Source organism: Sceloporus occidentalis, unplaced genomic scaffold (genome assembly GCF_023333645.1).
Source record: "Sceloporus occidentalis isolate IW3139 unplaced genomic scaffold, rSceOcc1.0.p SCAF_9, whole genome shotgun sequence".
Lineage (NCBI taxonomy): Eukaryota > Metazoa > Chordata > Lepidosauria > Squamata > Phrynosomatidae > Sceloporus > Sceloporus occidentalis.
In genome coordinates this window covers 555543-581854 of record NW_028316989.1, presented here as the reverse complement: position 1 = coordinate 581854, position 26312 = coordinate 555543, and the positions used below count along the sequence as shown (strand labels likewise).

The following is a 26312-nucleotide window of genomic DNA, read 5'->3' as shown; positions in this document are numbered from 1 at the left end:
ATCCCTACAAAAGAGGCATGGACAACTGTGGCTTGAAAAAACGCTTTTTAATGCTTTTCATGAAGGGAAGGGTCAGGAAGAGCTGCAAAAGGAGGAAGGGAAGGCCTCTCCGTTCCGGGGAAGCGTCCGTCTCTTAGAAGCACTTCCGGTGGACGATGGACGGTCCGGCTTCGTCGTACTCCGGTTTGCTGATCCACATCTGCTGGAAAGTGGAGAGCGAGGCCAAGATGGAGCCGCCGATCCACACCGAATACTTGCGCTCAGGAGGAGCAATGATCTGCCAAAGGCATTTGGGAAGAAACAGGGTCAAGGACTTGGAAGAAACCAGGCTGGCGCACATTTACTCATTGCACACTGGAGAGATAAACTGGGTTGGCTCCGCTCTGGGCCCCACAACAAACTCCAACTCCCAGAATTCCATAGCCTGGAGCCAGGGCAGTTAAAGCAGTGCCAAAGCAGTTTACCTCTCCAGTGTGCGTGCAGCCTTTGTGCAGATACTTCGAACAAGAAGCACCACGCAAAAAACCGGAGTCGCACACCAAATATACAACAACGCACTGGGAGAAATGCATTGATGTCCCACATCTCTAATGAAGACAAGTTTATAGGGTCATTATCAGGGATTCCCAGACTTTACTCCTTCAAGGGTTTTGGACTTCAACGCCCAGAAGCCCCAATGGTCAGGAATTCTGGGAGCTGAAGTCCAAAACATCTGGAGGACCAAAGTTTGGGAATCATTGTGATAAGATATTAAAGCAATGGCAAGCCTCCTCTGAACAAATCTTGGCAAGAAACCCCACGATAGGTTTGCCTATGGGAATGGGATAGGCACAGATCTTGTAGGATAGGCCCTATAGTGATCAATGATTTTATGTATTTAATCCCTATCCCGCCTTTCTCCCCAAAGGGACCCAAGGCTGCTCACAATAACCATTTTAAAAAATAAAAAATAAAACCTCAGCTAAAAACACTATAAAATTACAAATATTAAAACCACAATAAAATCACAATACCCATCCCATATAAAACCCTATATCCTAACGTCAAATTCTGGGGCAACCCCTGGCGATATCGTTAAACATCACACATTAAACATCCATCACAGCTGCAGAGTACTCCAAATTTTAAAAAGCAACCCCAAGTCTAACCCAATAGGGAATTGTATAAGAATACACAATTTTCAAGACTGTGCTCCTACCCTGCGATTCCTTCTTCTCACCCTGAGGATTGGAGAAGATGCTCCAAGCCATAGATATGGCACTGCTAATGGGGCAGGAGAAAGCAACTGCACAACACAACACTAAATGCAAGCAGGGCTAGACTTGCCTTGATCTTCATGGTGCTGGGCGCCAAGGCTGTGATTTCCTTCTGCATCCTGTCCGCAATGCCTGGGTACATGGTGGTGCCTCCGGAAAGGACGTTGTTGGCGTAGAGGTCTTTGCGGATGTCGATGTCGCACTTCATGATGGAATTGTACGTTGTCTCGTGGATGCCTGCAGACTCCATCCCTGGCAGGAGGGAAAGGTACAAGCTCTAAGATGGGAGGATGATTCCAGGTCCTTCCAGACCAGTCCTTTGGTCATAAAGAGGTTTGGCATTTCAGCTCCCAGAAAACCCCAGCTGGTAGGGCTATGGATTAGGGATGCTGGGAGTTGAAGTCCAAAACATCCAGAGGGCCAATGGTTGCGAGAGTCTAGCTGAAGTTTAGGATGATATTGTGCAACTATTTTGGCTTTTATTCTCCTCTTTGGTAGTTTCTTGGTGAAAAGAGAAGAACTCAGGAGCAGGCGTGGGAAATCTAGCTGGGACAACTGTTAAAATTAAGTCAAGAGTTATAAGCCTCCCCCCCAGCCCCAATCAAGAGAGTTGCCACAATAACAATCCCAGGATTCCATGGGATGGAGCCAGGGCCATTAAAGCAGTGCCAAACTGGATTAACTCTGCAGTGTGGCAGCAGCCAGAGAGGGAATGTGAGAGAGCCATCTTCAAATAGGGCTGCCTTCTTGAGGAAGATGGAGCAAGAACTCTTTCTGCTGCTCCAGAAGTTGGACCTGAAACAACAGATTCGAACTAGAGGAAGGGAGATCCTGACTAAACATTTAAAAGAACGTTGCTGTTTTGCAGCAGAATGGATTCCTTCAGAAGTTACTGGGCTTCCTTTTGCTGGAGGTTTCCAAGCAGAGGTTGGATGGCTATCACTCATTCAAGGGCACTGGAGCTCTGCATTAGCAAGAGGACAGACTAGGTAGCCTTTCTGAGTCCCTTCAGTCCATACGGATTCCAGGAGGACTCTGGTTTTCCTCCCGAGGGTATGGGGTCACTCACCAATGAAGGACGGCTGGAAGAGGGTCTCGGGACAACGGAACCGCTCATTGCCAATGGTGATGACCTGACCGTCCGGCAGCTCATAGCTCTTCTCCAGGGAAGAGGAGGAGGCGGCTGTGGCCATCTCGTTCTCAAAGTCCAGAGCCACATAGCACAGCTTCTCCTTGATGTCACGCACAATTTCTCTCTCAGCTACAAAGGAGAGACGACAAGTGGGTTACGTTCCAGAAGTAGTAGCCCAACTATGGGGGATGAGCTGGAGGGGTCACAGATGGCAGAGATGGAGGGACACAAAGGAGGAGCCCTTCCCACCCACAGACCTCAACCTTTGGGCAGGAGGATACGGGAAAGGCTTAAGGATTTAAATTTTTTTGGCTTAATGACTGTTACTTCCACCAAGAGACCCTGGGTCTTAGTAGGCCACATCCTATATGTTGTTGTTGCTGTTGTTTGCCTTAAAGTCATTTCCAACTTACAGTGACCCCAAGGATGCATCCTAGACAGCACTTTTATCCAAACCTGGGATGGATTCACTGTTCTAGCGACACGGATCAACCGGCTGCCCATGGCTCCCGTCCTCCCTTACCGGTGGTGACGAAGGAGTAGCCCCGCTCTGTGAGGATCTTCATGAGGTAGTCGGTCAGGTCTCGGCCAGCCAGGTCCAGGCGCATGATGGCGTGGGGCAGGGCATAGCCTTCGTAGATGGGCACGTTGTGTGTGACGCCGTCCCCGGAGTCCAGAACGATGCCTAGAGACAAGCAGGGAGGGGAAAAAGAGATTTGAGAAGTCAAGAATACTAGGCCTTTCCTTTGATCTTGCAATGCAATAAAGAAATAAAAATAATACTAGGCACAGTTGGTGGATCTGTTATTGTGGATCAGTTTTAGCAGAGGCCTTGGCCACAGCTGCTCCAAATATTAGCAACACCTCCAAGTGGTTCAAGAGCTGTTCGTGCGCTGAATGTTGTTTCCCAACATAGATTTCAGCATTTGGATAGCATCTTTAACTTCTGGAGGACTGAAGACTTGAGCTGCATCTGCACTGCACAAATAATACAGTTTGACCCCACTACAATCAACGCTATGCGGGGATTGTAGTTTGGTGAGATACTAAGCCTTCTCTGTCAGAGAGAGCTGGTGCTACAACAAACTATGAATCCCAGGATACCGTAGGATGAAGCCATGGCAGGTAAAGAGGTGTCAAACTGCATTAATTCTGCAGTGCAGATTCAGCCTGGGGGAGCCTGCTGTTAAAACTGAGGGTTGAATCCACTCTGCAATAACTGAACTACCCACCATGCCTGCCAAAAACTAGTTCCCATGGAATAAAGAATAACTATTAAAAACCAGACAAAGTCTAAAGTACAGACAGAGTCCTGTCAGCAGAATCCACTTTCCGAAAGGCACAAACCAGCTTCCCTAGTAGGTTGGCAAATTATATCTCAGTTAAGAGTTTCCTCTCCAAATTAGCTTCAGGTTTTACCAATTTACACAAAACCCATGATTCTGAGCACCAAACAAAGGAACAAGTGAGGTTTCTCTTACCAGTGGTACGGCCAGATGCATAAAGGGACAAGACGGCTTGGATCGCGACGTACATGGCAGGGACATTGAAGGTTTCAAACATAATCTAGGAGAGGAAAGGAGAAGAATTAAGTGGCTCTGCAAAGGGCTGGACAGAAGAGCCTGGAGTCCACTTTGAAGCATCTTCTGAACTTGGACCTCAAGGAAAGGGGAAGGCAAACCACAGTCCCACAGAGATTGTTATACCCTAAAAGTGGGTCTGACCCCCAACCTCTCCTTGCATTGCTTGGCTGCTAGGACAGGAGGCATCATCATCACCTTTCCTGCAGAGAATGTTAAAGGAGGTGAGCTCCCCCTTTGCTCTTCATCATCATCATCATTAGCAGGAAGAGAATGAGGAGGATGGGAGGCCTTACCTGTGTCATCTTTTCCCGGTTTGCCTTGGGGTTCAGGGGCGCCTCTGTGAGAAGTGTGGGGTGTTCCTCGGGAGCCACCCGCAGTTCATTGTAGAACGAATGGTGCCAGATCTGGACAAAATGAACAAAGAAGAGTTTCCTGCCATGCTGCTGGGCTTTGGGTCAAAGAATCAAAGACTAGGATAGGAACCCCAGAGGTCCTGTAGCCCAACCCTCCGCCAGGATAATAATAAATGGCTAAAGAATCCCTAGAAGATAGCCATCCAACCTCTGTTTATAAGGAAAGTCCACCATCTTCACAGTGCTGTACTATTGGAAAGGATCACCAAGGATCATCTAATCCAACCCTTGGGGCAGTGCAGGGATTCCACACCTAGAGCATCCCCTGACATCCTCCAGGAAAGGAGATCCCACCACCTTCTCCAGTAGTCTAACTGCATCTTTCTAAGGATTACCCCTTCATTGCCGTTTAACATCACTCTTTTCTCTTATGTGAAAGCACCTCTGAGAGCAACAATACCGCAATATTTAGCCCTGGTGCCTCAGGAGCTTCTCTGAGCATGCAAAACCCCAAAAGCAACATGGTGCATGAAATACAAAAGTGTGAAGTGTTGCCACAATTGCTGTTCTGAACTACATCCTAATATGTGTTTGAACACAGAGATCGGTATCTCAGTTAGCACCTTTGAAGTTCAGACTAAATCTAGAATGGATTCACAGCCTCAATGCCAAGCATATCCAGTGGTAGCCGTGTTGGCCATATAACAAATTACTATGACATCCAAACTCCACAAAACAGGGATACCTTTAATTGGCTAACAAAAATGCACAAAATACATGATGCAAGCTTTTGAAGCTCCACAGGCATCTTCATAAGAGATTAAGAATCATACAGGAGAAAGAAAAATGATAAAATGATGATGTATGTCACAGGCTTGCATTTTCTCAGATGGTTTTTGGTGTTTAGGTGGAACCTTCCTCTTTGGAACCTGTGAGATTATCAATCACTAGAGGAGATGATTGATAATCTCACAGGCTCCAGAATCCTGTTAGTAAGTCCTCACTAGAGGAGACCCATCAAATCAACTGTTGAATGATGTGAGCCAACAGCTCAAGAAATCCAATGCATTCAGTGGGGTTACTTTAGTCAGGTGCAGCCATAAGAAATAGGCCAATGTATTTAGTTCCCTTAAGGCTATTTTTAACACAAAACCACCCTTGGATTTAAAAAGAGAGTCTATGAAAGAGAGGCAGAGTTGCTCAGCGCACCTTCTCCATGTCGTCCCAGTTGGTGATGATGCCGTGCTCAATGGGGTACTTGAGGGTCAGGATTCCTCTCTTGCTTTGGGCCTCGTCCCCAACGTAGCTGTCTTTCTGGCCCATGCCCACCATCACACCCTGGAGAACCAAGAAAACAAGCCAACTCCTGGGTCTGTCCCTCCAAAGACAGAAGGCATTCGGGGAGAGAAAAGACATTTATGGACCATCTGTCCCACCCCAAACACACAAACAACCACCAGTGGCTCAGATCCCCTTCTTCATCCCTTCAGCATTGCTCACTCATCTGTCCTTTTGCTGCTGCTGCTACTACTACTACTACTACTATTATTAATAATATTAATATCTCCCCATAGATTAAGGTGGGTAACTACAACAATCAACAGATAAACAATATCAGTTAAAACACATCAGTTAAAATACACATCTAAATTTTTATAATGTGAATTCTATGAAATGATGGATTTTAAATGTGGATTGTTGTAATATGTGTATATGTTATTTGTCCTTTTAAGTTTCTGAAAAGAAGGTGCCTGAACAATCTCCGCAAATTGTAGTTTTCAAAAGAAAAACCTTTTTCCATGGCTTTCTAAGGAGCCAATAGCAAACTACTGCTTCCATGTCAGCGGAATGGTGAATCCATCATGGGCTTTAGAGTGAAATTTAAAGGATCTATCCATAGTGCTGAATCTTGGCTGCCAGATTTGGGGGAGGAACAGAATGTAAATAAAGCAATAGAGAGATGAGAGATAAAACTTGTTGGGCCTCAGGGACCGCTCCTTGAATGTTTGGACTAAAAGCCAGAGTGGATTCAAATCCCACTGACAGGGAAGCCATTAGTCAACATTGCCTGCAGCTGCTGTTTGCATGAATTGATGCCATCACGGAGAAGGGAAGCTCAGGCAGACAAACCTGGTGACGGGGGCGACCCACGATGGATGGGAAGACGGCACGGGGGGCATCGTCGCCAGCAAACCCAGCCTTGCAAAGACCGGAGCCGTTGTCGCAAACGAGGGCGGTTGTCTCCTCTTCGCACATGTTGAGATCGGAGGCGGTTGTGTTCGGATGCAGAGGGCTGGAAGGGAGGCAAAGGGAAGAGGCAGGGTTAGGAGGAAGCCCATGGTGCAAATGCTGCAGCCCTCCCAATGCAGTTGGACTGCAAGTCCCAGCACGCCTCACCATTGTCAAGGTGGGACAGGATCCCCAGCCCCAGGATTTCCAAGCTCATCCCCAATCTGGTTGCTTGTCCCAGCTTGGCTGGACCCCTTGAATGCATTGCTAAGAGGTCCGTCAACAGGTAAATACCACTGGTTCAATGGGTCTGCTTTACTTTAGAATCTAGTAATTGTGCCCAAGCCAATTATTATTAAGCCAATAATCGATTGGCTCCTAACGAACCTGTCCTCTTGGACTTTTAATACTTTTGAAGCTCTGTCCAAGATTACAAGCAGAAAAAGCCTCAAAAGGAATGAGACATGTTTATGTGCAACTGCTGTGAAACAAAAGGCCAGGGCTTGGGAACAGTTCCTTTCTTTGGACTGCAATTCCCAGAACGCAGGGGGTTTCAGGGTTGGTGATCCCAAGAAGGACAATACTCAATGGGTAGAACAATGCTAGGGGTGCAGCAAAGTAAACCTGTGCCGCCACCAGCCAAAATGTCCTGGCAGTTTAGCATCCCACTAAACCACTGCACCAACTCATTTGACTCATGCACCTCTCCAGATGTTCTTGGAGTGCAACTCCCAGCAGCCCCTAACCAGCATAGCCAACAATGAGGAATACTGGGAGACAAAGTCCAATAATGTCTGGAGGACCACATAATTGCCATCGATGGCTCCCCTCTGCCTCCCCATACAGATCCCAGATTCCATAGGATGGAGCCATGGCAGTTAAAGTGGTGTCAAACTGCATTAATTACCCAGTGCAGATGAACCTTAAATCTCAAATTAAACTCTGCCTCAATAGAATGGCACAATTCTGAGGGTTTGGTTGCCTTGATTCTCTGCTGACTGTTGTTTCATTTCAGATTGGCTTTCCTGGGGAGGAAAGCATCAACTTTGCATGAACTTGGCACTTTCCTCTCTCTTTTTGTCATACACAACCCCTGTGATCTGGAAATGTCTGAAAGCTCCCTTTGGGGCTGTATGTGTGCAGCATCCTTTGATCTCTCTGCTCATCCCAAAAGCTACAACAAGCATGAATCACGGAGCAGAAGCGTGACACACCACTCCCATCTGGACGAGAGTAAACAGAAACATGAGGTACATCACAGGGTTTTTCCCAAAAATGGAAGTGATTTTGCCAGACCCTGGTTTGCAAGCAGAGGAAAAAAGGCCCCTCCCCGGACCGTCCCTCCAAATCTACGGAATGAACATTCTTTTGAATGTGGAGGTTATCTTAAGAACAGCTGCTCCTGATTTCAGAAACCAACACAAATGCATGGATGGGATCAATAACATGTGGCCAAACCATCTCAAATGGTCTTGCAGAGGCAACAGCGTAAATCTCACAACTGTCCTTAAGAGCCGTTTCCAAACTGCACAAAGTTTTAATCTCAAGGCCCTGGTTGTAAAGTTTGCAAAGCACAGCCTTCACAGCAGTTTGCAAGAGAAAAAGAGGCATCCAGGTTACAGCAAGCGCACCGTTCTGGGATTTCTCATTCCTTCCACAACTCATGCACAAAAGCCCAAGGCATGCACCAGACAGAGGCAAGCTCTTTAATTGAATATCTATCTCACAGCTGTTTAGCCTCAAAAGTCCCCCAGGACCATTTGGGGAAGAAGCTCAAAGCCAAGCACAGAAAACCAGCCATCCTTTCTCAATGCATCCTTGTATCCCAGCCTCCCATCCACCCAAAGGAGCAATTTTCAGGTGCAATCCAGGTCTGGCTAAGCAGTCACAGACCTTTAAGCATCAACAATGCCATGCCAGGACTCTCGCATTGCCCCAGATGGCATGCTTCCCTCCGCATCCACTGTTTGTGCTCGCAAAACCTTTCTGCGGTTACTCACCCTTTACACTGGAAAGCTCTTTTCCTCGGGGACTCTGTTCTGGTGATGCCTTTGGTATAAATACCAGTGAGACTATAAAACCCCAGAGGCGGATCTTCCCCCAACCGAGGTCCTTAAAAGGCCAGCGGATAGTGTATTAGCCATATAAGGGCTTTTATTTCATTATATTGACCTTCGGCCGACGGTAGAAGGGAGTCCGGTGAATTATTATTGTAAGAAAAATGTATGCAGGGAGGGGAAAAAAGTTGGGCAGCAACGCCTCATTTGTGAATGTGCTCCTTTTTTGCTGCACTTGAGTAAACAATCGGGGGGCAAGTCCTTATATGCCACAGATGAGGAAGGAAGTGGCCTCGGCTTCAGGGAAGGAGGAGAGAAAGTGACCAAGAATGGCCTGAGAGGTCCAGGCAGCAAATCCAAGTGGCCTCCTTCCTCCTGAGACTGCAAAGGGTCATGGGCCCCAATCCACCAAGAGTTCCCTTTGCACTGAAAGGAAGAAGTGGTGTCCAAAAGCCTGGGCATCTCCCCTTGGCTCCAGTGAGGTTGGCACAGGTGAAATGGCACAAATAATTGGGAGCTATGGGTCAGTTCTGCTCATCTCTTTCTGTCCTTGCAGGGTGACCAGATGCTCTAACCACAAAGGAGGACAAGGCACCACAAAATGTAGTACAACAGCTTATTTGTATCAGGCACAACGGCCATTACAAAGTATTATAAGCAACCATACACTTCACAAAATGTAGGGCATTACAAAACAAAATCACTAATATAAATATTATGATTATTAATCTTTATTTATAAAGCGCTGTAAATTTACACAGCACTGAATTCATGCTTCTTACTCATGCTCAGAATGGAGGGCATGTTGGCATTCCTGCTGGACAGAAGGTTGGAATGTAGGACCTGTCCTGGAAAAGGAGGATGTCTGGTCACCCTGTGTCCTTGCCAACCAAAAAATGGCATTCAAAATGGCTGCTTCATCTTTATTTCTTTTCCTTATTTTTTAAAGGAACATTCTTATCAAGTTGGAACATGGCAGTGCAAAGTGTGACAACAACTGAGTGGGAAAGTCAGCCTTAGGGTCGCCATGAGTCAAAAGTGACTTGAAGGCACACAACAACAACAACAACAAACTTTTTATTCTGGATATTGCCTTGACAGTCTTCCACTAATGGGAAACTGCCCTGTGCAAAAGCACTCCTTCCATACAATAGCCATCCCTCTGGCGCTGGAGAGCTACCTGGCAGCCAGATTGTGCCCACCTGCCCTGGCCATAAGGGCTGCTGCTGGGTGTGTGCCTTCTCCCGACCCTCCCTTCTTAAATCCAGCTGCCCTTCCTCTGGCTTGCCCTCTTCTCTTCTGGCCGGGATTGCCATAATCCTCTGCAGGGTAAGAATGGAGAGGAGCAGATGCCTCCAGAGACCCAACCAGATGCTGAGAAACTCCCCGTTGCCTTTTTAAGGGCAAGCAGCGTAGGCAAGGAAAAGGGAGTTACTCCTCAGCCCTGCTGCCAGGGCAGTGAGCAAGAAGGAAAGAGGGAGCTGGCCAGAGCCAACAAGGGCAAAGGGAAACGGCCTTTGGTAGCCCTGGGGACTGGGCCCACGCCAGCTGCCCTTCCTCTAGGAAACTGGGAAGGAGCAAAGGGCAGGATTAGCACTCTGGACACACTTCTGGCCAAATTCACCTCTCCCTTGCCCTGGGCTCTGTGGAAAACAGGCAGGAAGTCCAGCCAAGGAGATCATGACAGACCTGAAGCCAGCCACAAACGTCTACAGTGCCCTTGTCTCAACACTATTATAGAAAGATTGCACTTACCATATTTATATGTAGTATAAAAAAGCTAACCAAATGTGGCATCCAAAACTAATCCAGCGTTGCATTTCTTTTTTAAATGGCAGGCTCCTGTTGCTCAACGGAGGCTCATCATTTCCCTAAACAAACTCATTGGTCGAAATAGGAAGACTTTTCCGCAGTCCCTGTTGTACGCTGCCAGGAGCTGCTTTCCAGACATCCTCTGAATTAAAACCAGAGAAAGTATTAAGAATACTTGTGGTTAAACTGGGGGAAACAGAATTGCCCCTTTACAGGACTGCTGTCCCAAACTAACCTGGTCAAAGAAGCAACTTCTAAACTCCAGGATCTAAAGACGGGGAGGAGGGAGATTCTAAACATACACACCATGGCAAATTTTGCACATTGCACCAGCTTTTTCATTCCTCCAAAGGCAAAAAATGGGCAATAATTCTTCTTTCTCCCCCCCCCCCCCAGTGACAAATGCCAGGGAGGAAATGAGAAAAGAGGAGAGAGAGATTATTGAGGGCCAAGAAAACCGTTGTCATTCACAGCAGATACCCAAATAAAGGGTTCCCATTCTGCATGATGACAGCAGTGTTATGTCCCCAGGAATATTCAGGACTCCATCCACAGAATCTCGGGATTTGTAGTTTGTTGAGGAATCTTCAAACACTTCCTTGAGCCATATATTTTGTCAGAAAATTCTAATGGCACCACAAAACTACAAATCCACGCAAAAATGCCCTCTCCTTAAAGTACTCTAGCTGTGTAGTATAGATGTGCTAAAAGACCATTTAGCTTGTGTCCTGCCAATGGATGTCTTTAGATGCTTTTGCTTACAATCTGCCAAATGGATCTGTTGCCCACTAGACTAGACTAGGACTTGGAAGAGTGATGTCTTCTGTTCACAGAGTCGAATCTGGAAGCAGCAGCAGAAGCAGCTTCTCCTTTAAAGAGCCGTTTCCCTCTTGGCAGGAGTACGAAAAGGATCCATCATTGGGAAAGCCACAAAACTCCGGCTAGCGGATGCCCAAGTAAAGGGCATCCAGGGATGAGGTCAGCGAGGAAGAGAGCTGCCATACGAGAGACAGCCAAGATGGAAGAGAAGGAGCTTTAGGCACTTTCCGAGGAAAGCAGGGAGAGCTTTCAGAGTAGCTTTGCAAGAGCGGTGGAAGGAGGACCCCAGAAAGAGACCAACTCAGACCTCAAGGTGGGAAAACAGGGAGGCTCCAGATGGGCTTTGGCTGATTTTGGAGGGTGCCAGGGTACTGAAAACCCCGTGATGGGCTTGCCTTAGGGTTGCCACACGTTAGAAACAACTTGAAGGTGCACATCAAGGTACTATAAGAGCCACTAGCCTTAATGGCTTTTTGAAAGTGATGATGGCCACTCCATCTATTCTTGTTGTTGTGTGTCTTCAAGTTGACTCCAACTTACTGAATCCCATCCTAAGGGCTTCTTGGCCAGACTTATGATTCAGAGGAGGTCTACTTTTGCCTTCCTGTGAGGGTGAGAGAGTGGGATCTGCTTGCCCAGGGGCACCCAGTGGGCTTCCATGGCAGAGGAAAGAAATTGAACCCTGGTCTCCTGGAGCCCCAGTCCAACACCCAAACAAACAGGCTCAAGAGGGAAGCATAGAGCCAGAAACATCAGCTCTGACTAAAGTGTTTTGGGGTGAGATGGCCCTTGGAGTACCCTCCAACTCTTTGATTCCCAAAGCCAGTTTTGGCAGCCTTGAAGGCCCCAGCCCCTGAGACCAGCCTGCGGTTGGGCAGCCTAATAAGGAAGCATTTGGCCCAGGCAGCCAATCCAGCACCTCCTGGCTCCCCCTCCATTCCTCCTCCTCCTGCTGCTCTCCTCAGCGCTGGCATCCCTTTGCTGCTGCTGCTGCTGCGCCAGAAAGGAATGCAGCCCCATTGACAGAGAGCAGGCCAGGAGAGGGGCAGGAAGGGGCTCTGCGGCATTCAAGGCATCTCTAGAGCATCCTGCTTTTTAATTCAAAATGCATGCTTTTTGTGCCTGGTTCTGATCACGGATCAGGGGGCCTTTGATAAAATGAAGAGCTGAGTAACTCTGGCATCTGCTACAAAGCACCCAACATCCCTCTGCAGGAAACTGCCTGGTCCTACGTCCCAATTACCCAGGAAACCTCAAGTAGAAGACTATTAAAAGTCACCAATTCTGGGTGACGTGACACTAGCAGCGTCCCTAAATCTACAGAAGCATGGGATATGTAGTTTGGAAAGACACTAGTGCTCTCCAGCAGAGCCCAAGGTTTCCTGGGATTAAGCCACAACAGTTAGAGCAGTTTCAAAATGTTGTCACTGTGCCACATGAAATAGACCTTAGAGGTAAAAAGAACACACGTCATCAGTCAGAACTCAACACAACTGTAACAGAGAACATTTGTGCTAGTTGTGTCTCTTGGACCCAGTAGCCACTTTTGGCCATGACTCCTACAGACCCAAATCCAGAGCCATCCCTCTCCTCACCTTGGGATGCCCTGCCCATTGCTACTGCCCACCCCCAGCTTTTCCAATGGGAAAGTCACCCAAGGGAAAGATAGACAGAGACACATCACCCCTGTCAAGTCACCATGAGCATTTATTTTCCACCCGCAGTGGCTTTTCCACATGAACAGCAATGCAGTCTGGCCAGAGGTCTGGTGGTTCTTGCATCAATACATAGTTATCTTCACTTAAAAGAGCAGGATAAATAATATATACTGGCCTTTAGCCCGCAGTACCTTCTTGTGTGATTCTTGGCATTGAAATGACATGTTTATATAAAAACAGTGCAATGATGAAGAGATCAAGAGACTGCAGCTGGGTATCACCAAGCTGCATCCAGGTGCTTAAGTAATATTGGTTTTGCCAGCTATTACCAAACGACTTGTACCAAGAAACACAGAACCCTGTTTGTACGGAGCAGATCTGGTTTCTTACAAACAGGGCTCAGTGTCCCTTGATGCAAGTCCTTTCTAAGTGGTTCTTACAGGCAGAAGAACGGATCTCATTTATAACCAAGAGTACAAATTTTAAATGAAGTCCTCTATTTTTGTATCAGAGAAACAAAACTGATCATGTTGCAGTGATTCTTTTGGGGGTTAGTTAATGGCACACAAATTTATTTTTCAATGGTAATTAACAATTATGAGTTAACAAAAGGATGTTAGGAGAGCAAAGGAAATGAGTACCTTTTGGCATCTGGCAATGTCAGGACACAGCGACACTCCACGCACACAGTGTCTTTTTAAACGCTAGCTTTGGTTCAGAACTGTGGAGCTGACTCACACAAACTGGAGTTTTTCCTTCACTGGCAGAATACCGAAAGAGTCTGCACTCAAAACCCAACATTTGCTGCAGTTCCTCCACTGCTCCTAGATCAACTCACTGCCTGGCCAAACGTAGAAGGAAAAAGGATCACAGGAACCTAGGAAACTGCCTGACACTGGGTCAAAACATTAGGGTTGCATGTTAACCATTCCTGTTAGCTCTGACTTGCAGCCATGGCTCTGCAGGGGTTTGGGCAGAGGTTTCCTTACCTTGGGGTAGACTCCCACCTAGGTACTCACCTGGCCAAACCCTGCTTAGCTTTCAAAACCAGACATGCTTGGAGGTGTTCAGGGTAAGATACTGGTAACCATATGGCTAGTTGGCAGCCAGTCCTAAATCTGATGCTAGAGAGTAATGCAGGAGTGTACACAATGGCATTATCCAACTTTCATTTCACTTTCAACTGTTCAAAATTTTATTTTTACTTTGAAATCTCCATTTCAGAATAACAGGGGGACACAAAACACAGCTGCACATCCTCTTTCACCTGCAAGTGTCACCTCCACAGCCCAAGAGATTTTTGAGTTTGGATGATGCAGCATGTCCACTTTGCCAAAAGTGACACAGGATTTCAGACACCAGGTTGTTTGATTGAATTACTCTTGATTTACTGCTGACAAGCAGTAACATACTCTTTCAAAGATTTGAAGTATTTCCAGGACCAACCTGAGGACACTTCCCAATACTAGCCTAAGCAATCCTCACTTCATTGAAAGTTTGCTCGCTGCTTCCAATGTGCAAATTGGGAGAGGCACCTGTAAGGAGAGACCTGGCAGAATGGATGTGATCAACATATATACCCTTTATCTTAAAAAAAACTCCTATGTGTACTAAGGGATGTATCAGACACAGTGATGTTATAGAAATGCAGAACAGCTGGGAGTTATAATTCCACAACTGTGCAACCCTACTTTAAAAAACCTTAGGATACAAAACTGATCCTCTGTCAAGTTGCTTTCATTTGTTGGTCTAGATTTAAGTATCATGAAAGGATGCCCAACTTGTATTCCTCAAATGGAACTAGACATTTTAGAGTGCGGTTCTTACTGGCACACGCTGCACCTTGATAGTCACAGCACAAAACCCATACAGCCGGTGGCAGACCTCAGGAGTTAATTTAGGAACTTCTCTTTCTCAGGTTCTTTCCCCCAGAGCTATTCGTGCCTCCCTAAGAAGAAAGCTTGTTCGTATGCTTTCTTTTGACTTTTTAGGTACACCACTGATGGCCACACCCAACTGACAGGATCCTCTTCCTCTGTATTTGCTTCTTTCCAGTGTAAACCTTACTTTCTTCCTGCTCACAAAAGAGAGGAGCTGTTGGCACAACGTTTGACCACTAAACTTCCAGAACCACCATGAGGACCCAAACTGAAGACTAACATTGGGGAGAAATCCCAACAGGGAGAAGGAGTCATGTACCAATTCCTACAGGCTGGTGTTTTAAAGTGATTTAATTGGTTTTAATCCTAGCTTGGTGACTGGGAGTACTGTGTCATGGAGTAAAGCTGGAACAGGCTTAGTAAGCAACAGAATCGTGTCCAGTATGAATTCCAGTTTATAATTCCCCATCCAACCACCCAAACCCACTCGTCCCACCTGGACTCCAAAATTTACCCACTGTGCCAGATCAAGGAGAACACAAATGTCTCAAGGCGCTACAGGCAGAATTTGGGAAATCACTGCATAGATGAGACACATCATTGGCCCCCACAGGTCAGCTCAGAGGAGGACAGTTACTGGCTGGCAAAGGCAAGTCCTTTATCGAAGGTCCAGAACCACTACTTCTCGCTCCAGGACGCTCACATGGTTGCAGGTCTGAAAGAAGAAAGAGGATGCTGCCGCTGAAAGGAAATGGCCACGAAGAGGGGAACCACTCCGCTTCAGCAGGGCCAGAGTTGGGGTGCTGACTTCCCACCAAAGCTTTGCTTGGCTCCAGAATGTTCTGAACAAGGGTCTACGCATGAACAGAACTCCTGAGTAAAATAGAGACCGCAAAGAAGAAAACTGTACTGATTTTGCAGCTCTTGGATTGGCCTAATAAAGTTTGGAGCTGGAGGTGGTGGCACTTTGCTCTTCTGCAGGAAGGAAAGGGGGATCCCTAGACAGGCAAAAGGGGGTAAAGTTGTTGCAGCACAACTTAAGCTGTAGTACAGAGCAATTCATGGAACAGGCTGCAGGTCTCTCCTCTGGGGATACTTACAGTGAAGAGGGGAGGGTCTTTGCAGTGTGGATGGAACCCTTTCTGACGGCAGGAAGAAATCTCATCCATGCCATGGTCTGTCAGTTTAAAGAATCCTGTCCTAAAAGAAGTAATGGCAAAGAAAATCAGTTAGGCTTAACCTGTCTTACCCTTTTCTGGATAATTTCATTCAGTCACACATGACAATGCAGAAAAGTCAAAGCAAGCTGGAAAAACACTGTATGTGATGAAGCAAATCTGAGGCCATTTTTGGATTTAGAATACCAAATTCCTATAAAAACAGCATACCTTTTTAAATAATAATAAAAAATGGCCTTCAATTTTGCAGGCATGTGATTTAAGATCTACAACAGCAGAACCCAGGTTACTGACATCTCCTTATTTCAGATCCGTTTCTGTCCCCTTCTGTTCTCTCTGGTTGCAAGCCAAAGTTTCCCAGAATGAAGTAAAAAAACACACGCTTTTCTTGCACACGGTGGATACACAACCCACAACACTCACTCTTGGTACTTTGGCGAACAAACAATCGCTACGGACTCCGGCATCATCATCTGGTAGGAGCAGTGGGTATGCAGGTCTACACTGGAAAGGAACGCTGTCTGGGTGGGATGCGTCTAGGCGAGGAGACAGAGGGCAGACAGTGAACGCTGAGCACCAATCAAGGTGGAAAAAGACCCCTGTCCTCAAGGATACACTCACAAAGGCCTCAGTAGTCCTCTATCAGCATGCCCATCCTCCCACACAAATACAGCAGTCAAGGTCTAGGCATGTGTGGGGTAAGAAACACCACACATGCACAAGCTTTGGAAGGGAGAAAGCAGGCACAAGACACTACTCCCCGCCAGGCCAAAAGACCTTCAAGCCCTGCAAGAAGATTCTGGCACCCAGAAGGCCTTGGGCCAGGCTTACATGGATCCATCCCAGAGTGATAAGGCTGTATTGATCCTGGATCAGAAAGAGCTCCTCCTCGTTCTCCGTGTTGCAATAGTCAGGGCCTCCGTGCTGCTTGGGAATGAGGACGTGGGTGATAGTGAATTCATTCCTCATCTGGGACAAGGGGAAAGGAAGCAGGAGAGGCACCACTTAAGCATTCTCACAGGAAGCAAAATTTTTAGCGCACGCCTTGTGAACAACGGCAGTTTCACTTTACACTACAGTACTTTAATACTACTTAAAACTGCTATGGTTCCATTCTAGGCAATTTCAGGACATGTAGTTCCTTGAGTTACTTAGAATTCTCTATCAAGGGCTTGATGTCAATTAACAATGACAAAGCCCCCCCACCAACCAGGAAGTATAACAAGGGAAATTAATGAAAAGAAATGACTGCATATCAGCACAGAAAGTGATCGTATAGCACCTTTGTGCCTAAGGAGAGTCTGGAAAGTCCTGTCATTGCAACATGCACACTGGCCAGAGATGGGAGCTATACAGGACCTATACCAATGGGCTTCTGCACTGGTGGACTATATGGCTGTAAAGCCCATCCTCTTGTCTGCCTAGAATTTAAGACATTTCCAGGTGGCCCAGGTCCCAACCCAGGAGCACTGCCCAATGCTGGTTATCCCCAAAGCCATCCTACCAGCTTCCCGCAGAGGATCCCACATGTCTCCACACCCCTTGCAGTGTTTGCATCCGCCAGCTGGAGGAATTTATGACAGAGCTCCCTGGGGATGATGACCAGGCGAAGTCCTTCTATAGTTGCATCTGCAGAGAGAAAAAGGGACTGAATGCGCAAAGCCACTGGCACCCATTAGACCGGGTTCAAGCCCAGCTGCCTCTTCCCCATGTGGGTCTTATTTCATTGTAGGTATGGGGCATTCCATCACACAAGAGCCCACTGGCAGTCCAGAGGCAGTGTACCCTTTCATCTATTCATTGCAAAGAAGAGGCCACAGGGAAAGATCATTCTGACATCTGCATTTAAATGGGGCAATCTCTTATTTCGGCCAGAGTTATGTGGCAGCCCCAGAATTGCTAATGGCAAGTAGCCATGCACCAGGAAATGGGTTTCATCGGATGTCCTACATCAGTTCCAAGCTGTACGGATGGAAATCTTCATAGATTTCATTCTGACAGGCAGTAACAAATATGTTCCATACTTTTCTCCTTGCTGTGAAACAGTTGTCAAAATCTGCAGTTTTCAAAGACTAGTGCTTGGAACTCATTCTGTGCAAAACAACTCCGTGGTTCACACCAAGAACAGGGGTTTCAGACAGAGAACAGCAGCTGTTTCTGTACAGAAAACAAGTGTCCTGCAGAGAAAACAGTTCTCTCTATGCAGAAATGTGTATTTCCCACACAGAATGAGTCCCAGCCAGGACTATCACCTGATCCTAGGATTCTCCTCATGAGGTTTTCTTGACAAACCTATTTCTGACCATTTCTCAAATGTTTTTCCATCTCTAGTGCCAACAACTTTGGTGAGATAGCTTTGTATCCCCTCTGCCATTCCACAGACTAAGATGGGCAAAGCGTAAGCCCTCCTGAATTTGCTGGACTGCAGCTCCCAGCATCCCTTACCATTGGCTTCCCTCACCATTAGCCAGGACTGATGCGAGGTGCAGTCCTAGGAACATGGAGAGGGCTGCACTTTGTCCATCACCACGGCTACTGCTAAACCCTTCCGCAAAAGTCCTCATACATCAACCCATCATGAAAAGCATGCCTCTGTGGCAATGTCCTCTGTCTCTCAGAACGCCTTTGTGAGAAAAACAAAATTATTTGTGGCCAAATGGAGGAAGGGAAGCAAAAATGAAAGGGGTGATGATGAAATTCAACAGCAAAACAGTCGGAACCAGGGTTCTGATGCCTTAAAAGCAGAGATGTAATTCTGGAACATTTTATAATAGTGTAAGAAAGGGTGGGGGGTTTTCTGTATGGTAGGCTGGTTTGGTTTTTGGTTTTTGGTGTGGGGGGGGCAGGAGGAGAGGGGTTATTCTGAGCTCAGAGTAACCAATTATGACCCAATGGCCACCCAACATCCAATCGCAGGAGACAAGTTTACTTTCCAAGTCATACTAACTGTTTTCTAGGCTCCCCAAAGCTCCAGGTTTCAGAGACCTGTCCACGGTGGGAGGTTTGGGAAGAATGACTCCGCCGCTGCCGGGGCTGGACACCTGCTTGGGGGGGACAAGAGTCTGTGGGTCCGTGGGGGGCTTGAGCACCCCAGGGATCAAGGGCCCCTCCACCGAGGAGTCAAGGGCCGGCTGCCCAAACTGCTGCATGATCTTCAGGCGTTCCTTTTCCAGCTCTTTGCGCCGGATCATCTCTTCGAAGGCGTGGAACTGCTCCTGCTCCGCCTGTTGCTGCTTCATCAGGGCCACCCTCTGCCTCTCCTCTTCCAACTGCTGCTGAAGAGCCAAGCTGCGGGAAAACTCCTCCTCCTGCTTCTTCTGCAACCGGAAGACAAGGCAAGTCAGCCACTGAGAAGGGGCAAGGCAGGCAGGCAGGCAGCCAATGGCACTTGTATAAGGGTTAAGCAAACCATTATAACACATCAAAATCCAAAATCCACAAAAGAACGATGCCTTTACTGGCCAGCCAAAGTGTAGAAAGTGCATCGTGAAAGCTTCACTGGCTTCTTCATCAAGCAAATATGCTTAAAAAGTGACGATGGAAGAGCCACAGGCCTGCATTTTGTTGCAGGTGATATTTCTGTTGGGCAGCTATACAGTACCTAACAGTTTTTCCAGACGTAAATAACAGCACAGAGGCATCTTGAGAAATTCAGTGTTCTCTGCCTAAGAAAGGGACAGTTAGCTTTGCACAGGACCCAGGCACCCTGGTTCTCAAGAGAAGTTACTTTTCTCTCGCTAATGGAGTTGAAATTTTATTGCCTGTGATTTAGTGCTCTTGGCACAAGTCCTCACATGGCCAGGAAGGGGAGCAGCCTCTCTGGGCATTGAGATCCCTCCAGACACTCTTAACAGAAGGAACATCTAAGACAAAAGGATGGCCCATGACTTTCACACAGTCATTTTTCTCCTATGGTTTTTGAAGAAACCAGTGGAGCTTTGAAAGCCTTCATGATACACTTTCTGCATTTTGGTTGGCCAGTGAAGGTGTTGCTGTTTTGTAAATTGTGTTGTTTTTTGCTACATGGCCAACATGGCTAGCCCTAAATATGTCTACCATTATAAGTTTAACTATAGTACAAAGAGATAAAAGGGTCAGTATGTTTCAGCATAAAAAGATGTATAGGAATATTGTTGCAGCTTTTAGACTGACAGGAAAATAAATCTCTAGGTCAAACATCTGAGGAAGTGGACTGGAGTCAAGAAACGCTTATGCTAGAAATTTCCTTCCAAGATCCCTTTATATCTCTTAAATTATAATAGAGTTATGTTAACTATATCAATTAACTCCATACGCATTAATTCACTACACTACGATTCCATTAAATTGCTAACTGCCTTGGGGGGGGGGCATGGTGGGTCCTCCTTTGTGGGAGTTTTTTTCATAGATTTCATAGTTTTATTGAAATATTTCCATCTTACCCTCTAAATAGAAGGCTCTCAGGGCATGATATAACAAAATTAATCTGAAGAGTTTGAAACAGACTAAACATTTTGACAAGTGAAAGCAACATGGTTTACATTAACTGAAAACAGTTTACTGGCATCTCTCAGTGATGCTTTTAACTGTGGATTCCTGGGTCGCCAGGGAGTTTGATTAGATGGGCTTTGAGGTCCTTTTGAACTCTGTTGTCAATGGAGAGCTTCACATGAGGAAAAGGCCTTCCCTCCTCTTGCTGCCCCCATTTCTTACCCTCTCTGCAAATAAGAAGGAATAAGCTCTGTCTCCAAAAAGGAAATGTATATGTGAGGATGGCCTGGGGAAAAGTAAGGAGAGGCTTGACAATGAGTGGGGCTATAGCAGAATGTTTCACATTAAGAGGCATGGATGTGACTTAGAGCTCAAGCTCTGCCTGGAACTTACCTTCTGTATGTTGTATTCTGCATATTCTTTGCTGTATTTCTCTATAAGCTCCTTCTTCAGCTCCTCAGCTCTTGGGAATGCAATCTCTTTCAGTTTCTAAGTTGAAAAAAGATGACACTAAATCAGATGCTTTAGAACAGGAGCAGAAGCTGGGATAAATAGTAGTTCTATGTAGCATTGACAAACATAATCAAGAGGACCACACTGTCTGCAGTGCCACTTCCCTTCCCTACCTGCCTCCTCCCGGGAATGAATGGGAACCATGCAGAGGAAGGGCAGAGTGAAGGAACCAGGACACAGAATGACCAGAAAGGGCACCAGACCTGCTACCTTTTGTGTGAGTGGGATGGGGGGGAGAACAGGTCACTTGTACAGCTTCTGCTTTGCATATAGATGGATGGCAGCAAAACATTAGAAACATGAGGTTTGGGAAACTTTGGGGATCACATGCAATTCAAGGATTACACTGCATTTTCCCCATCGCTGGAGAAGACAATGATGCAGCAGGCAAATCTATGACACAGTCATTTCACAATGATCAGACACAGACTGATTGATCTGAGTCTACTAGAAGAGTTCCAGCAAAAGGGAAAGACTTTACTGAAATGCAAAACAGGCAGGGCTCTCCACTCTCCCTTCTTTTCCTTAGGACCAAGCATCCAAGATGATCAAGGCTGCCTCCTGCATTCCTCTGTCCCTGCCTCAAGCATGAGCTTGCTGCGGCTTCTGGCAGCATCTGGCACCTCAACCTGCATTTGTTCACCCTCAGCCTCTAGACACAACCCTCTTATTGAGGGAAAAGCCTTTTGGCAGGAGATATTTTCCCCAGAGAATTGCCACTTACTTTCACAGTCTCCCTCTTCTCTGGAATGACAGCAGTTTTGTAATCACGGTGTTTTGGGAGTTTCTCTAGGAAAAGCCTGGGAACAGAGAGCACAAAGAGACAGAGAGAGAGAGAGAGAGAGAGAGAGAGAGATCTCAGCTGAGAGCAGGAGGGAGTATGGTTATGCTCCAGTGTCCAGTTGTACTATCAGGCCCAAGAATTTCTGTGGCCAAGACCAGGCCTATAAGGTACGGGGGAGGAGTGCGCTCTGGGAGCATAACATTAGGTAACACTTGCAGGACAAGCGCATTTCCAGAACACAATCCTCCTCCTCACAAAAGGAGAGCAAGCAAACAAGCAAACATCCTCCTCACAAAGCATTCAAGAAGACTGCATCTCAAGTAGCCTTTTGTACCTGAATCTGTTTTTTCCCCCCCGACCCAAAAGAACACATTCATCAAATCACAAAATCTCAACCTTTGCCTAAAAATAAGTCACACCTGAGTGACTCACACACAGCCCTATTGACAAACCCAGCTTCGCTGCCCCAAGCAGAACAGTTTGCAAGCAGACCTGCAGTGCAAGAGGAGGGCTGGCTCCTCAGTTTCTGCCCTCTTGCTCTCTGCCTCCTTCGGGAACATCACAGTCCTGGGCATTCCTGCTTGCCCCCTTGAGTGACAGGGTCCTTATTTGTGCAAATAAGAAAAACACCGTTGCTGTTCTGATAAGTGGTCCCTACAAAGCAGAGTCCAAGTTACTCCAGGCAGGGGCTTGTCTAAAAAAGGAAGTGTGCCTCCCCTATAGAAAACTCTTAGTTTAGTTTGTGATTGCACTGCTAAGGCCTTGGATCAGAATCCAGTTTCAATGTGATACTTATTTTGGGTTTAAAAAAAGGTCTAATGGGGAGTCCGCATAGTCCAAATAACCACCAAAGCGGCTCTAAGCAGCTCTGCCAAATTTCAAGGAAACCACGTCAAATAAAGCTGCTCACAGTTCTTCTTTAGCAGTGTCTTATTTCTTTTTTATTCAGTTTGCAACCTGTAAAGACGAAGGAGCACCTTGCCCCTCTTTCCTCCTAGGAAGAACCCTTTAGGGAGCGCACAAGCATCTCAGCAACCCCACCTTCACATGTGGACCTGCAGACTGTGTATCTGTGGAGCCTTCCTGGGTGCCCACACCAACTTTGTCCTAATGCTGCCCTACCTGGACATGGTCATTTTGCCTGCTCCCAGTCAGTGCCTGGAGAACAGAGCAACCCCACCAGAGTGCAAAATTTAGGCTAAACCCCAGCAAGTCCTCTACAGCTATTGCCCTTGTGGTCGGAGACTCATGCGCAAGGCCTGGCGAACAGAAACACAGTCTGCTTTCTAAGCTGGGTCTCCCTCCCAGCACCAGAGACAGGATCACAGTGAGAGTATTTGTTTAGTTAAAGGAAGCTGAAGCTGCTGCCAAGAGAGAAGGGAGCTGGAAGGGTTCCACCCAGTTTTACACTTAACAGGTCCTTTGGCCAGTTCTGCCTCCAGCAATGCCCATAAAAGCTGAGGAAGCACCAGGAGGCTGAAGGAGATGCTAATCAGGAAAAAATGTACTGAATGTAAGGAGGGTGAGAAGGAAGAGGGAGCATAGGAGACGTTTGGGGAGGGGGCTCTGGCAGCATCAGCATCCACAGGCTGTGCGAAGGAGGAGAGGGCTGGGGGCACCAGGACCCTTCTCTTGGGTTACCATGTTAGAGAAGGGTGGGCAACCACTGGGAGTTAGGGAGCACAATGGGTCCTCAAGGGAACTGGGGGGAGGGCTCACCCTGCCCCCCAAAAACCTGAAATATTTGCAGGAACCCCCCCCCCCCAAATATCCTCTAGGGGTAATTCTGCCCCATTTTACTCCTGGGAAAGGGCTTTGTTTCAACAGGAAAGGACCTGGAAGTCAGCTTTTGAGTCATGTCCTGCTGTACAAACATCTTCTCCTGGCATTGAAACAGCCCAGCAGGTGGGCACAAATGTGGCGAAATTGCCCCCAAACCCATCATAGGGGATGCTGGGGGACATTTTGGGGCAATTTTTTTATCATCAGAAAAGAAGGGGGAGACTGGGCAGCCACAAAAAGCACCCTGAGGCCCCATCCCTTCTCCACTTCAGGCTTAAGGAACTAGGGCACTGAGGGAGGGCTAAGAATGGGGGGGGGGGGGGTGTCCAATGAAGAAATGGATTTAAACTGCAACTGAAAACCTACAAGTGCAAACTTGGTGAAACTCGCTTTGAAGTAAATGCACATAGGAAACTAACTTATATATCATTTGTGTTAAGCATGTGCCCTGGACCCTGAAAAAAGGCAGCCAATGCCTCTCAATCCCAAGACAGGACTAAGAGTTTGATGGGGAACGGTCCCCAAGCAGTATGGCGCAATCCCCTTCCCAGAGGCCGAGAAGGCAGCTCCCTCTTCTCAAGGTGTCTAGAGTTCTTTATTTAAAATCAAACACACTCCCTCAAAAGGGCTGGGGAAATCTTGACGGTCCATGAAGACACCTGTTATTTCCTCTGCAGAATAACATAGCTCTTAGTTCCATCACTTGATACAATAAAGTCAATGTAAAAGTTTGAGTGAAAAGCTGGAACAGAGATTTGGTCAAATGATTTTAAAACCGTACTGGGATTAAGACGTTTGAGTAACTTTTCACTCAAATGGTAGAGAGACGTAGTGGTTTGAGCGCTAGACTACAACTCTGGCGACTGGAATGAAGTCAAGACCCATCGGCCTACCTTCTGCTCAAGACTGAGAGAAGAAGAGAGGATAGAGCATGTACTTAAGTGACACCACAAATGAGTAGGCAGTTGAGCCAGAGCGCAGCAACAACTCCAGGTAAACCAACTGGTTTGCCATAGAAAGGAACTTGCCTGACCCCTTAGGATAGAGGCTTTCTTGTTACGAGGGAACAATGCAGGTTTCTTACGTGATGTATTTGTTGTATAAGATAAAGGCACGTTCCGTGTTGCCTTCCTCAGAATAGATGCTTGCCATCCGGATGATTTCCATGCCAGAGCGGTAGTATCTGCGTGGCGGGACGTCTTCGTTCACCTCCAGGTTGCTCCCCATTTGGATGAGGCCCCTGACCCGGTCCTCCGGGGGCAAGCTGACATCCGCATGGTCAGGCATAAGGAACCACTCTGCGGAGAGAGAAAGGGGACAGGCCCCGCTGGAGTCACAGGGGGCCAGGAAGGCCAGGGCATTAAAACGGCTCCGGAGTGCCATTTTTAAATACTGCGCACAAACGCACAGACTGTTAAAATCACAACTGAAAGCAAGTAGAGGTGCATAGATGTGTCTTATGTATTGCGTGCCTCTGAGTCATTTGTGACTTCTGTCAATCCATAGGCGAGACTGGCACAGGGTTGTCTTCACAGAGGCTGACTTGCTTAATAATAACGATGATGATGATGATGATGATCCGGAAGGATCGAGGCGGCTTACAATCACAGTCGAATGCAATACAGTAATAAAATAGAAGGCGGTTTCCCTGGTGGAGTGTCTCCCTGGTCTCCGGTCTCCTTCTCCAAAACTCAGACCACTAGACCATACTCTCTCTCTCTCTCTCTCTGAAAATATCCTGGACTGCATTCACTTTTGCAAGAGAGGGAGCAGCCAAGGCAACCTGGGACTCAGACCTCGTTCTAACAAGGGAAGCCATGTCTCCCTACGCTGGAGGAAAGGAATCCCAGTCACCCTGGCCCAGGGCGGGTAAACCAGGCCTCTCCCGCCGTGGCTAGGAGGGCCTTCGCTACCTACTCCTGCCTTACAAGCCAGAGATGAAGGCAGAGGACGCGGAGCTGTTGGACCCCCGGCCTCCTCCGCCAGGAGCCTCAGCCCAAGGGAAGGCTCTCTCTCAGGACAAGGGGCTCCCATCCGAAGGGCGGGGGAGACTGGGAGCTGCAGTCCTCTGGGGCTCCCTCCCTCCCTGCCCCCTAGAAGCCAATCCGCCCCGTTGGCTGTGAGGAGCAGAGAGAGACTCTAATGTCCAGACGGAGCCGGGGGAAGTCACCGGCCCTTCCTCGGCCCCTGACAGGAGCCTCCCTCTCGGCGGCCGAGAAGAGGCTGGCTGCCTGTCGTCCCTCTGCCCTCTCCGCCCCCCGGAGTTGGGAAGAGACTAACAACGCTGCCTGGGGCTGATGGGCGTTGCAGTCCTCCGCCTCCGGTCCAGGGGCGGCCTGCCGTGAGCAGCCCAAGCCCCCCGCCGCCCCCGGACGGAGCCACCCTGCCTCACCTGCCTCGGCGGGGAGCCGCGGGAGGCCGAGCTGGGCACACTTCCGGCCGCTCTAGCCCAGCCTCCGGGCATAGAGAGAGAAAGACAACGAGGAAGGCGGAAGTGAAGCTTAGGGGCGGGGCAGAGCGCATCAAGCTCCTCCCCCTCGAGGGAAGGGGCGGGGCCTTGGCTTCTCAGAGACTGCAACTCCCCAAATCCCCAAACCCTCCTGGCCAGCTCCTTTCTATTATTCCAGGGCAGTTTTTGCTCATGAAGCGTTCATTTATTAAATATTAATTAATTAAGAAATGATTATTGTTATCATTTTAAAAATGCCAAGAGACCTTTGAGACGAACTGAGAGAAAGGAGCACAGCAGCACCCAAAACCCACAACACCCAGACCTCCAGCCGGCCAAACCAAAGGCACCAAAGGC

At 47.5% G+C, this 26312-nt stretch overlaps 2 protein-coding genes across 6 annotated transcripts; both read right to left on the bottom strand.

The window, feature by feature from the left end:
- Positions 1–30: 30 nt before the first annotated feature.
- Positions 31–8648, bottom strand: LOC149306641 (actin, gamma-enteric smooth muscle). Its single transcript, XM_089537387.1, has 9 exons — positions 8554–8648; positions 6455–6617; positions 5534–5662; positions 4265–4375; positions 3870–3954; positions 2912–3073; positions 2326–2517; positions 1327–1508; positions 31–277 (listed from the first exon to the last, which is right to left on the bottom strand). The coding sequence occupies exons 2-9, from the start codon at positions 6578–6580 to the stop codon at positions 134–136; spliced, it is 1131 nt and encodes a 376-aa protein (XP_089393513.1). The 5' UTR covers positions 6581–6617; positions 8554–8648; the 3' UTR covers positions 31–133.
- A 1723-nt stretch (positions 8649–10371) lies between these two features.
- STAMBP (STAM binding protein) lies at positions 10372–25939 on the bottom strand. 5 transcript variants are annotated; one of them, XR_016282275.1, is made up of 10 exons: positions 24591–25314; positions 21665–21740; positions 20821–20916; positions 18905–19274; positions 17462–17586; positions 16789–16926; positions 16381–16493; positions 15880–15979; positions 15294–15494; positions 10372–10564 (listed from the first exon to the last, which is right to left on the bottom strand). XR_016282275.1 is itself a non-coding variant. In XM_089537385.1 (10 exons), exons 2-10 carry the CDS (start codon positions 24791–24793, stop codon positions 15438–15440), a joined length of 1278 nt encoding a protein of 425 aa, XP_089393511.1. In that variant the 5' UTR covers positions 24794–24804; positions 25899–25939; the 3' UTR covers positions 12931–15437. The 5 variants fall into 5 exon arrangements, 3 of the variants coding, with proteins under 3 accessions (XP_089393511.1, XP_089393512.1, XP_089393510.1); XR_016282274.1 differs by lacking the exon at positions 10372–10564 and adding an exon at positions 12931–13740; XM_089537385.1 differs by lacking the exon at positions 10372–10564 and adding an exon at positions 25899–25939 and having other exon boundaries at positions 12931–15494; positions 24591–24804.
- Between the last annotated feature and the right edge of the window lie 373 nt (positions 25940–26312).